This window comes from Schistocerca nitens, chromosome 5 (genome assembly GCF_023898315.1).
Source record: "Schistocerca nitens isolate TAMUIC-IGC-003100 chromosome 5, iqSchNite1.1, whole genome shotgun sequence".
NCBI classification, from domain to species: domain Eukaryota; kingdom Metazoa; phylum Arthropoda; class Insecta; order Orthoptera; family Acrididae; genus Schistocerca; species Schistocerca nitens.
Window position 1 is genome coordinate 217,021,547 of NC_064618.1, and position 14,195 is coordinate 217,035,741.

Sequence of the window (14,195 nt, forward strand, 5' to 3'; positions counted from 1 at the left end):
CGTTGAGTACTCTGCTTGTCGAGTCTGTCGGGTCTGTCGACTACCAAGTAATTGTAATCGGACTATAATCACGGGAGTCATGATCGTACCACATGGCTCCGGCAGTCTGTAGCTAAAATGTTGTTATCGTTACAGTCGAGGAAACTGTAATATTTAAACCGTGCTCTGCAATATTTGGAGCCACCAAAAACTTGTGAGAAATTGTTCTACATTGATAGACTTGTGCTTAATGTCCTGATGAAAGAGTGTTTATCTATGTGAAACCTCAGAAAGGTTCATTAAGTAACAAAGTAACTTGCAGCATTCTAAGTAGAATGCTTAACATTACAGTGACCTGGCTGCCGGTCACATTATTTGTTGTTTTAGTATATACTGAACTGTTGTGAATACAGAAATACGGATAACTAAATATTCCGTTTTAAACTTGTGAGTTATGTACCTTGCGTGTTTTCGTATACGGTTAGCTGCTTGTAGTAATTGCTTTATGCTACAGGAGTTCGTTGCAGAGTTGTTTTACTCTGTTCAAAATTTTGCAAATTCATCCTGATCTACAGAAAAAGACAGACTCGTATGATGGTGAGCAGTTTGACACAGGGTTACTCGCGTACTATTAATGGCTGAGTACGACGTCATCTGCATAAGCTGAGTAATTAGTTAACTTCATCTGCTCTTTTGCGAGTTGCCTCACTTGTAATTACGTAACTGTGATCACCTTGTCTTAAACTACCTTCAGGCATTAAGTAGGCTTCGAGAAGCAGACATTTGTTACAGGCTGTGTAAGTTATTATGAGCTATTCTCAGAATCTTTTACTAGATTTTAAGCTGTGTATGGAAATTTAAATTTGGTACAGATGAACACCATGTTCCTCGAGTATCCCTGGTTTAGGATTTTATGAAAAAATGTAAAATCTAAAGATTTTAGGTGACTGCAGTTACAGCTAACAGCTATTGAATCATATTTCAGTTTTAAATGGATTACTGGATGAACTGATCATTCATTAGTTTTCCATGCTGTGGCCTTTACTCCCACTCTGACGTGGGCGACACTAATTTTCTTTTCAATTTACTTTCTTAAAACTTATCTTAGTTCAGAATACTGTGTCCAAGATTTACTTTGAAAAGAAAATAACTTGAATCTTCAGGTCAATGGCTTTAAACAGTATTTGAATTTTTCATCCATATGTTACAGCTATCGTCTAATCTATTTTCATAACTTCTTTATTCTATTTTGAACTGGTGTGTAATAAAATCTTTCTGAAAATGATTCATTTATTTTGGGCCCGGCAACTTACGTCTCTCTGGCCGCTCCCTATGACTACGCATACACTGGTGAATATTATGACTAGTGAATGTTAACTGTCGTCTTTTACTATTGCAAGTTACTGGTAAGATCAGCTAGGAAAAATATCTCTTTTCTGGTTTCCTAAATCAGAGAATAACTCTGCAAGTAGAGGCTATCAGGTGATGCTGCGGGAATTAGAATAGGAAATGACACACTTAAAGTAGTAAAGGAGATTTTCTATTTGGGGAGCAAAATAACTGATGATGGTCGAAGTAGAGAGGATATAAAATGCAATGGCAAGGAAAGCGATTCTGAAGAAGAGAAATTTGTTAACATCGAGTATAGATTTAAGTGTCAGGAAGTCGTTTCTGAAAGTGTATAGAGTGTAGGCTTGTATGAAAGTGAAGCATGGCCGATAAATAGTTTGGACAAGAAGAGAATAGAAGCTTTTGAAATGTGGTCCTACAGAAGAATGCTGAAGATTAGATGGGCAGATCACGTAACTAATGAGGAGGTATCGAATCTATAAAGATGTCTTAAACTTACGCCAGGCTTTTTATTCGATGAAGAGTTTTAATATGAAACTTCCCGGCAGGTTAAATCTGTGAGCGGGATCGGGATCCGAACTTGGACCGACGCGTTTCGTGGGAAACTGTGAAAGGGAAAGGTCCCATGTTCGAGCTCATGCGTGGCACACAGTGAAGTTTCAAATCAGAACACATACGGCAGCAGAGTGAAAATTGTTTATGTGGTCTAATCTATTACTAAATTTTCAAAATGAATTAAGTGAAAATGATTAATGGTTTTTGTTAAAGACTAGTAATGTATGTGTAGGTGCAAATCATCACTACATTGGTCACTTTCGTTAGTGATTTTTAGAGCTACGTCTACAAATATATATAAGGTCATTGTAAACCCTCAGAAAACTGTAGTGGGTGTCACATGGGAAGGATGGGAAGCTGGTTGGGGTGCTGGTTGTATAAGTTTCAGTAACAGTTTACTACCGCTTCTCACCTGCATCTCTTTGCCTATTCCGTGCGGGCCTTGCAAGCATAACGTCGGTATGGGCGTCGGATTTTATGTAATATTACAGTAATCGTGTTTACCCTAGAAGGAAGTTATACAGGTTGGTCCATTAATCGTGACCGGGCCAAATATCTCACGAAATAAAGGTCAAACGAAAAAACTACAAAGAACGAAACTTATCTAGCTTGAAGGGGGAAACCAGATGGCGCTATGGCTGGCCCGCTAGATGGCGCTGCCATAGGTCAAACGGATATCAACTGCGTTTCTTCAAATAGGAACCCCATTTTTATTACATATTCGTGTAGTACGTAAAGAAATGTGAATGTTTTAGTTGGACCACTTTTTTTCGCTTTGTGATAGATGGCGCTGTAATAGTCACAAACATATGGCTCACAATTTTAGACGAACTGTTGGTAACAGCTAGGTTTTTGTTTAAAATTAAAATAGAGAACGTAGGCACGTCTGAACATTTTATTTCGGTTGTTCCAATGTGACACATGTACCTTTGTGAACTTATCATTTCTGAGAACGCATGTGTTACAGCGTAATTACATGTAAATACCACATTAATGCAATAAATGTTCAAAATTTTGTCCGTCAGCCTCAGTGCATTCGGCAATACGTGTAACGACATTCCTCTCAACAGCGAGCAGTTCGCCTTCCGTAATGTTCCCACATGCATTGATAATGCGCTGACTCGTGTTGTCAGGCGTTGTCGGTGGATACGATAGCAAATATCCTTCAACTTTCCCCACAGAAAGAAATCCGGGGACGTCAGATCCGGTGAACGTGCGGGCCATGGTATGGTGCTTGGATGACCAATGCATCGGTCATGAAATATGCTATTCAATACCGCTTCAACCGCACGTGAGCTATATGCCGGACATGTTGGAAGTACATCGCCATTCTGTCATCTTGTGGTAACATCGATAGAACATTACGTACAAAATCAGCGTACATTGCACCAGTTAGATTGCCATCGATAAAATGGGGGCCAATTATCCTTCCTCCCATAATGCCGCACCATACATTAACCCGCCAAGGTCGCTGATGTTGCACTTGTCGTAGCCATCGTGGATTTTCTGTTGCGCAATAGTGCATATTATGCCGGTTAACGTTACCGCTTTTGGTGAATGGCGCTTCGTCGCTAAACATAACGCGTGTAAAAAAATCTGTCATCGTTCCGTAATTTCTCTTGTGTCCAGTGGCAGAACTGTACACGACGTTCAAAGTCGTCTCCATGCAATTCCTGGTGCATAGAAATATGGTACGGGTGCAATCGATCTTGGTTTATCATTCTCAACACCGACGTTTTTGAGATTCTCGATTCTCGCTCAATTTTTTTGCTACTGATGTGCGGATTAGCCGCAACAGTAACTAAAACACCTACTTGGGCATCATCATTTGTTGCAGGTCGTGGTTGACGTTTCACATGTGGCTGAACACTTCCTGTTTCCATAAATAACGTAACTATCCGGCGAACAGTCCGGACAATTCGATGATTTCGTCCAGGATACCGAGGAGCATACGTAACACACGCCCGTTGGGCATTTTGATCACAATAGCCGTACATCAACACGATATAGACCTTTTCCGCAATTGGTAAACGGTCCATTTTAACACGGGTAATGTATCAAGAAGCAAATACCGTCCGCACTGACGGAATGTTACGTGATACCGCGTATTTATACGTTTGTGACTATTACAGCGCCATGTATCACAAAGCGATACTAAACGATACTAAACTAAAACATTCATATTTCTTTACGTATTACACGAACATGTAATAAAAAATGTGGGTTCCTATATAAAAAACCAGTTGATATCCGTTTGACCTATGGCAGCGCCATCTAGCTGGCCAACCATAGCGCCATCTGGTTTCACCCTTCAAGCTAGACGAATTTCGTTCTTTGTAGTTTTTTCGTTTGATGCTTATTTCGTGAGATATTTGGCCAGGTCACTATCCATGGACGACTCTGTATAATGCTTCACTTGTGTTGACACTTTTCCATGATACGCAATGGCCCTCTTGTAGCAAGGTGGGCTGGAGACTGAAATGTGGGTATACTTATATAAGATTCTGAAAAACACCAAAAACAAATTAAAACTCCAATCAGTCTGCTCTTCTTCGAATCTTCTCAAGCACTTCTGCTAACAAAACTAATCAGGGCCCTCAAAATAACCTATGGTATCCCTGAATCATATTTGTCAGCTATAGGCCCTATGCAGGAGACTCGGTCTGCCACTCACTTTACGCACGTTTTCATTCCGCTGTCAGTTCCCTTTGACTAACGTTGAAGGAAATAAGTTTGGTGCTTGACGCCCCTCCGATGATTAAATAATGTGCTGCCTGCCAAAGACGGATCAGGAAATAGATTTGCCCATTTTTATTTTTTTGAAATCTAGAAATATATAGGGAAACTGCAGCTTGTACATAGATTTAACTGCCGCTCCTGTTTATGGACGGAGGGAAGGAAGTTCAGGGTTTAAGGACTCATTGACGAAGGTCGCTAGGAAGGAGAACACATATTTGTAAGTGAAAAGGATAGGCTATGAAAATGGATGTTGCTCTTTGGAAAGAATAGTTCCTTCTTTTTTTTCGTGTCGGTCAGAGAATTTATATGTCAATCTGCGTGACGCTTTCATGCTTTGTACGTGAAGCCATCACGATACTCGCATTCTGTACCTTCTCTATTAATCCCATCTGTTGAGGGTTCACACTATGCAGCAATACTCAAGAATAACCTAAACGAGTGTTTTTCACGCTATTCTTCCGTTAAGTCTCACCTTTGTAATGTACTGTTATTCCTCTTTAAATAACTCCGGATGCACACTTCTAGATATTGGAGAGTCATTTAGTGCTAGTGACTGTGTCTAGTAATTTTTCGGGCGTCGATAATCAAATACAGGGTCTCTGCACGTTTTGACACATGCCTATCATTAAATGCAAGTCCCTTCACCAAGCGTCGATTGCGTACACATTTTCCTTCGATTTTCGGCCATCTTGTCTTCCTTGCGTACAAACTACCTCATGGAGCTTGCTACGATGTCTTGATTACACTCACAATGCAAATCAGACAATTCCTGAAGTGGCACGTACATTCAGAAAAAACGGAATGATGATGGTAAGAGGGGGAGTTGGACCCTTCTCCCCAGAATTTAAATCCAAGTTCTTAATAATTGTGCCTGATTCCAGTGACTGATTGCCATTTAAATAACAGCTGGGCTCTCTACCTCCTGCATCATTTAAATGAGACTGAAGTTCAGCGCACACAGCAATAGATTGCAACGGAATGCCTATGCAGCCCATGTTAACTTATGAGTACGTGGTCATCACGATTTTTATATAACATTACTGCTCAGGGGTCAGTGGTGAGCCGGTACGTGGAATTTTGTGTGTGCTTATATGTACGGAAATGTTGCAGAAATCTATCACTTGATCGAGTCGCGACATCGCGACTCGATGTCTTCGACGTGGGCAGCGGACCCATACCAGCTGGACGCTTACAGTGTGCCCTACGACAGTCTCGTGATAATAAGGCGGCAGCCAAGAAGCGTCTGACTACGCTCGCTGAAGAAATTAAATAACTTACAATGAAGTTGTGTGCTCAGCCCAGGCTTATATAATACTTACTGAAATTGAAACTGAACTGAAAGCATTAAGTAGACAAGGGAATACGAGGGGGCACACATGATGTAATTATACTGATTCACAGTATATCATGATTTGTGACATAATTGGATTCTTCTGACTTTTAGATGGTGGCTATTGTTTATGTTTAGAAGCGATGAGTTTTAATAAAACCGGCTGCACAGCTGAATTACGTATGTGAAAAACAATAAATTAGGTGAACATAAGAATTATTAAAATAAATTAGTGTGGGTATAGTGACATAAGTGCAAAGACACAAGCGGTGTAGGCGTAAAGTTACCTGTATAAAGTATGAAACTGTTAAAACTTGCCTAACAATTTAACTCAAAATGACAGTAAAACATAACAAGTCAGAACATAAAAATTCAGTTAAAAGATAAAGGGAAGAATAAGATAGCATCACATTCACGATAAAGAAGTATTGCTAAGTGCTATATCTCGCACGGGGAGATGTTTAATAAGCAATAATGAGACTCAGGTAAACAAAAACAAAGGTTAATTACTATATTTGAGAGATCTAATAACAAATGAGAAACTCTTCTCAATTAAAAATGACACAACTTATGACACAAAAACAGGCACGCGCCTGGAACACGCAGGGAATAAACGTAGTAAGAGTTGAAGGCTACGCCACTGATAATGCCTAACAACGGAGGTAGAGTGTTCGGCATAGTTGTCGATAGATAGGTCTCAGAATATCGCTGGAAAGTCGTAGATCCCAAGCTCTGACTTACTGGCTGCTAAGAGCAGGAGCATGAATTAGCCCAGAGCTTCGGTGGAGCGAACTGCCGACGTGTTGGCTTGCAGTGCCCTATATAGCAAGGGCGCCGAGGAATATGTGGCGATTCAGTTACGTACACGTGTCAACGCGGAGGAATAGGTCCCCGACACGGAGGACCGCTAATGGTGCTTGCCCTGCCGTCTGCCGTTCTAGTTGTGATCGATGTATTATAGCGAGACAACGCCTGATCGATATGCAACCACGTGATGCTGCGGTATTGAGGAGTTGCCGACGCGTTTAGGCGAAAGTCGAGTACATGGAAGTAGGTTAGCGTAGTGGGTATCATAATATCATAATGAAACTGGTTTTGCTAAGCAGTTCATCATTCAGTAATCTAACTTTCTTAGCGGTGGAATCCTTAAGAAATTCCCTTTCCTCTAAAAGATTTAGCTTTTTTCCTTCGTGGGCCATACGGAGTACATGTAAATTCCTCAACTCTGGGGGCCGGTAGCCATTAGATTTTATGTGCTCAGCAAAAGCAGAATGCCGTTTAATCTGTTTCTTGTTACGCAAATGTTCAGTAAATCTTCTTCAAAATTTCCTACCAGTTTGTTCCACATATGAAACTTCACGGTCGACGAACTTAATTCTATAATCTATCTGTTCTTTAGAAGCAAATTTATCAGTCTGCTTACGTTCTCGGGGAACCACGGCGTGACGAAGGGCATCTGGAAGGTGTTGCTGTACGAGTGCAGCGTGTCGAACGAGTCTGGACTGACGGCTCCGAGTAGAGAAAATACTCCCCTCGAAAACTGGCTGCAGACTGAAACAAAAAGATATGCGTCTCGATTAAATCTAGGTACATCCAGCTACAACTCGGAAGTCATGCAAAATAATTGAAAATATTTTTAGTAGTTGCTGCCCCCAGGGCTTTCAGATACTTGTGGAATACCATCCATTACAGTATCTGAAATGACACATACATCCCATTACGTCCCATGGTACAAAAACGTCAAAACCTACGAGCTGTTGGAGAAAAATGTGTACATAGTGTGTGGGGTCATAAATTCACCAACTAAACTGCGGTGGTTGATCATCAGCATTTTCTGAGCTTTATGGCATGAAGAACATGAGGTATCTGGTGGCCTGTTACAGAGTAACTGCTTTTCTATTGATTTCTTAGCTCCCATATATGCATACTGAAAACATCTGCACTCCGGTGCGAATGTCGTCGATATACTGTGCGCTTTATTCCATTCACTCACAGTATTTGCCCTCGACAACAATAACAAACTCATTAATCTTTGCACTCAAGCTTGCATTCAGTTCTGCTCGGTTTTATCACAGATTTGTTTTTATGGACTAACAGTGCTGGGTTGATTTCCATCCTTTAGGACCTTTGAGAGCGCCAAAGAAGCCATAGTAATCATTTTTTGTTAGTTAAATGTCAACTTTCAGGCTATTCATTCTTCTGAATCGAAAGTTTTTCGCAGAGACATTCTGTACCTGGGTTATTGATTACTTGGCATACAACATTCTTTGACTAGTGAGGTGATGGTACGACTGACAAGCAACACTTAGGAGGCACAGAATACGACCCAATCAAGGGCCCGTGTGGATCGAGCCCTGTGATACCGTGCCCTTTTGAACACTAGATGTAGCACTTTTTCTCGTGCTGCGATCTGAGTTAGTCTGTTCTGTTTCTGCTTTCATCTTACTATGGATGACGGGTTCTAGCCTGTTTATGGAGGCTGAGTAAATTAACTGACAAGGGAACTAGACGATGTGGCTGCCCTAATTTTTTTTTAATACAGAAATAATTCACCGAAAGAAACACAATGTCAAAATATTACCTGCTAAGACGCAAAGGAAGTTTTTTAAGAAATGTTGGAATTTGCGAAATTTCTAGCTCTCCGGACCGCCGGAAAAATGTACAGCCCTACTGTGGGTGTAACACACAATATATGCGCAACACGATAGGTACATATCCTTGCTTGACGGCTCATCGGTAAATAGATAAAGTGGCGCAACGCGATCGTGATTTGTAATTTTAATTTCAGTTTCCGGTTATAGTTACTCTGACACAGTTGTTCACACTTTTTATTCGTTCGAATCTGCAATTCATTTAATACCCACAATAATTAGCAGTTGCTTTTGTGGTATTGCAAAGGGTTAGCAATGGAGATAAAACTGAATTAATTTTCTTTGAGACTTCTTGGCATATGCCAGCTCTGTGCAGGTTTCAGAATTTTATAATAGAGTGGAATCATATCAATGTTTTCAACCTTGAAATGATAAAATATGAAGAACATGGTATGCAATCCCGAAATCACCTACTTTTTCTTAAGACTTAAAAGTTAGAACACGTCATCCATAGTAAGATGAAAGCAGGAATAGAACAGACTAACTCAGAACGCAGCACAAGAAAAAGTGCTACATCTAGTGTTCAACAGGGCACGGTAACACAGGGCTCGAGCCACACGGGCCCTTGACTGGATCGTATTCTATGCCTCCTAAGCGTTGCTTGTCAGTCGTACCATCACCTCACTAGTCAAAGAACGTTTTTTGTTAAGTAATCAATAACCCAGGTACAGAAAGTCTTTGCAAAAAAACTCTCTATTCAGAAGACTGTGTGTTATTGTTAGTTAGTTTCTTGGTGGTTCATTCCAGTGATGTCAATATTTTGTTAGAAATTGTGTTAACTTCAGGAGAAACAGGAAATTTATCGGACAATTCTGTGAATTTTTCGAATGAAGGTTGTTGCGATTCCAGAACAAAAATAGAGTACCTCTCAAGCCCAAAGGAAACGTCAACAGTTGCAGCCTTCAGCGACAAAGAAAATGTTGTAAAGTATTTGGGTAAACGAAAGAAGAACAAAACCGTTAAATTTAAGCAGTGTGAAAAGCCATTTTGTTTCATACGATCTGAGCACGGGTTGTATAAATGGAAGAAAGATTTACACGCAGTACGAAATATGTGTCAAAGTGAAACTCGCAGACGTGTGAAACAAAAATCATTCGAAAGATTTAGAATTGATCGTAAGAGTCATGCTCTGTTACCGAGGGAGATTCATGTGACTGAACGACGACTCAGAAAATGATGAACATTACTGATTTCCAAGCTTCATCGACATGGTTAAACACATTCAGGAAATTATACGAAAAAGGAAATCGCAAAAATTACGAAGTTTAGATCAAGCAAATATTAGGGAAGATGTCATTAATAGGTATTACTATAGAGAAATCTGTAGTTGATGTGAAGAGAAGCTTCTTGTTATCCCCTAAAAGCTCCGTATAAAGCTAATCAGTCAGGATTTATGCAAACCTCTATCATTTTCAGTGAAAAAACATAGAGTTGCTTGTGTACTCGATGTATACTACGACACATTCGTATGCAACAATGCCAGTGATAAGTATCAGTGGATTGTTGTTTCTGCATCTTTATCTCCGTTTTCAGGACCACAGATTAAATGAAACTGTTTACTTGTCAAAGTCTTTGAATCGACGTAGAAAAATACGCAAAAAAGGGGGAGTATAACTTTGTGTTGCACCCGAAATGACTTCTTACAATTTACAGAGAATTATTTATTACTTTTGTTCGACTGTTGACCTGGACAGAAGGACATATCTGTCTTTACAAACACGATAAAAGGACCGTTAACATAATTTGGATTGCACCCGGAGGCAATAGCATGATTCAGACTTTCGAAAAACATTTTTTCAACACTGGCAAGCATTAAACGTCTTCTCGGGTTTTTTCCCGGATTCTAAAATCAACATGATACAGTAGTTCGGCGATCCAACAGTCCGCAGCCTTCAAGAGAACACTGCTGCAGCTGCTGCTGTTGAGCCCCGCCGATCCTATGGAATTTTATATATGTCATGCTTCATAAGCCCAAAATCGACTTACACAGAGCCGAGTTGTGATCTAATTTTGAATGGTGAACAAAACACTGTCAGGCGACTGTTGTAGAACTTTTCTTAAGAGAGGGACACGGGATGAAATTGAACAGACTATGATGGTTGCCAACACCTCCAGTTTCTGGAGCAGATTCTTTAAAAAGGCAACTGAAAGCAGGTTGTCAGACTATAGAGACAATGGTTTTCCTCTTAGCAGGACTAAGTACCCTGTACTACCTCACAACAGAACAGAATGTTCTTCGGTGCAACAGTCCCAGTGTTTTAACTAGTCTTTGAGTGCGATATATCGTTGCTGCCCGTGTTCTACTAGGACGGCGCCACCAGCCCAGGCAGCAACTGTGAGGGCAGACAGTAGTTCTGACAGCGTAATACGTAAACATATCCATTGTGGATAATCACGCCCGTAAAATTTTGTGTTTGATTTCTCATGTACCGATTGGTGGCAAGCAAGTCGTTTGTCGGTCGGTCCGTGGCTGTCCCTTGGTTGGGTTCTGACGGATCAAGTGCAGGTGGGCTCACCGTCTGTCTCACCTAAGTGAACGAGGGGAGACCGACCCCCTGGAGGCTTCTGAGTGCTGTTGTCTTTACTGTCTTTCGCACCGGTGTTTAATTGTCTGTTTATAATCTATCACAGCCAATGATAAAAGAAAAATCTTGGTTTTACTGTGTTTTATGTAAGTAAGTTTGAATTCCGGCAAGTGGATCTTTGCTGAAAAGTTATTGCCGTTATGTTGTCTTTTCCTTTAGTCCGGTTTCATCTACTTAAAACTTAAGGCTTATGATTGTATTTTTTTTAAATTTAGGAAAATTAATTGTGGGTCTTCAGCCTCGGAACCTTATTCTTAAAATTACCTTTAAAGCTTAAACATTGCAGGCTTCTGCCTTTGAAAGGTTACGGTAATTCATTTTAAAATCTTGAAATTTTTTTGTGGGCCTTCAGCAGTTTGTATTGCATCTTGTTTGTGTTTGTCTATCTATCTGCTTTCCACCTTTTTGTGACGTATATAAGAAATTGTTTTATTTGCTATTGTAACTGCATTTTTATGTTGTTGATTTTTAACGTTTCTTGTATGGAGGCCCTCAACTGTGAAAGAATTGCATTTTGAATCTCGTAGTTGTAAAGGTTCGTCTATGTGCCGCTTTGGTTGTAAATGTGTTGTTAAATTGCAATACATTACAATTTTGAGATGAAACAGACCCCAACCTGTTCTGCCTAACGGGTTAGCGGCGTTTCACATACAGTGGCTTTGAGGGTTTCATTTGATCAAGACCACTGAAACGATTTTATGTGACGAGATTCATTCATTCACGTGGGTAGTGCTTCCCGCTGACAATTCATCTTCCAAAATACATTACTTCACACAGGTTGCTGTAGAAGCCACGGATTGATTTTATGTGTATGAGGATGCCCTAAGACGTCTGGTCGTGTTTCAGTTTTTTCGGTTGCAATAACACTTAAGGGTCGTTTCTCCTCCTGCTACCTGCCTGTGGCAGCGTCGTTCGTCGGGCAACCAACATAAATAAATAGCAGTTGGGAAAGTATAGAAGTCTTTTTAAGTTGGGTTCGACAAGGAACTTTGATTTACTGATTACATTCATGCTTTTTACACTTTTTCTTCTTTATTTTTCTTATAAGGCAGTCTGAATGAGCGCAGTTTAGCTGTATGGACTCAAGACAAACAGAATCGTAAGAATGAGGAAAAAGTCCTTTGATGAATTTTCGATATAGTTTATGGTGAAAGTAGTAAATAAAAAACTTTTAACAGAAAAATCGAATTTAATGGGATATCTGGTAAGGAATACAGCGCCGGATGCATTACAAATTTATGTAGTTGCATGGAGAACCCACGATCACTCCTTATTTTAAACGTGTATAAATTAACTCTAGATATCACAATAGAGTTATTTTACTTTATCGATTTCATATTTTTTGCAAACAATCTCCACATCATTTCATCCTCAACGGCTGCAATAAGCATGTCGTATGTCATCCTACTGAATTCCATACCAAAAGCTCCTTGACTTGTCACATTACAGTCGTAATGGAAGGTGTTATCGGAAGATGGTTTGCTACTAAATCGGTACTGGTAATCATCAGATATTTCCATTGTGATTATTAATAAACGCTCCTATAAAAATATCTGACATATCAATGGAAAAAAACTGGTTGGCAAGATGACTGCAGGGGAATGCATTGTTTGAATATACTGTATGATGACGACGATGGTATGTCAGGTACGTAGCTACGAAGAGATTGTTGTGAAATAGAAACAAATGAAGAATAGTGTCAAAAATGTGTAATGAAAGATAATGTGATAGACGAGAAAATCATCGATTTACTTCTTAGTTGAATAACCAGTGAAACCCTTACCTCCGTTGACTAGTATGAAACAGCAGGTTGATGAAATATTAATGGCAATTATATAAAGTGTAACAGTCAAACGGAGACACACAACTTTTTTTAAAAAAATCACATTAACCAGATATCGATAGCTCTAAGACGATCTTCATCAGAATGGTAAAAGTTACATGAACTCAAATGACAACTTTTAAATTTTCAGCAACAGTGCCGCCGTCAACTGATATTGTTTTAGTCCTTGAGACAAGAGAAAGATTATTCTGACCTTTATTCTCGACTAATGGAACAAAACCATGTCTTCCCACATTAGCACTGTTCCTGAAAATTTTAAAGTTGTCATGTAAATTCATGTAACTTTCCCCGTTCTGATGAATGGTCATCACACATAAGCGCTAAATTGTAGTCATACATTCCTAACGTCAATCATTTTTGTAAATTGGAACAGATTTTCTGCTCGTGAACTATCAACTGGAAATATACGGAATAAACAGTAATCCTGTGAATGTGGTCTTTTATGAATCAATAAGGCAGGTCATAGTGGTCGACTAGCTGATGTATTCCTTGGTTGTCAGTGTTTTGGCGTAAAGTCAAGCGCCGGCACGGCAGTAGAGAAGGACAGAGCATAGGGGGCTGTGACAAGACGTCAGCCCATTCCACACTGACCGACCCATTTATTATTTTTTTTTTTTTTTAGTTTACACGTCAAATTCCGTAGTACCAAATTGAGGGGCAAATATCCAAGATCATGGAGCGTGTCAGTACATGAACTTACAACATAAAAGTAATAAACAGATAAAAATAAATATTCATGAACCCGAAAAAAGTCAGTCCATAACTTTAAGTAAACGCTATCAGCAATACATTAAGAATCAGCTTAATTTTTCAAGGAAATCCTTGACAGAATAGAAGGAGTGACCTATGAGGAAACTCTTCAATTTCGATTTGAAAGTGCGTGGATTATTGCTAAGATTTTTGAATTCGAGTGGCAGATTATTGAAAATAGATGCAGAAGTATACTGCACACCTTTTTGCACAAGAGTTAAGGAAGTCGGATCCAAATGGAGGTTTGATTTCTGCCGAGTATTAACCGAGTGAAAGCTGCTTATTCTTGGGAATAAACTAATATGGTAACAAGAAACGACAATAAGGAATATACATATTGAGAGGCCAATGTCAAAATACCCAGACTCGTGAAAAGAGGTCGCCAAGAGGTTCGTGAACTCACACCACTTATT

At 39.7% G+C, this 14,195-nt stretch overlaps 1 protein-coding gene across 1 annotated transcript in view; it reads right to left on the reverse strand.

Annotated features, from left to right (window-relative positions):
• The window catches only part of LOC126259554 (glutamate receptor 1-like), a 545,373-nt gene that overhangs the window by 256,072 nt on the left and 275,106 nt on the right, over window positions 1–14,195 (reverse strand). Inside the window, exon 3 of the mRNA XM_049956439.1 lies at window positions 7,377–7,504. Within this exon, the coding sequence (XP_049812396.1) occupies window positions 7,377–7,504 (128 nt within the window). The remainder of the gene's footprint in view (window positions 1–7,376; window positions 7,505–14,195) is intronic.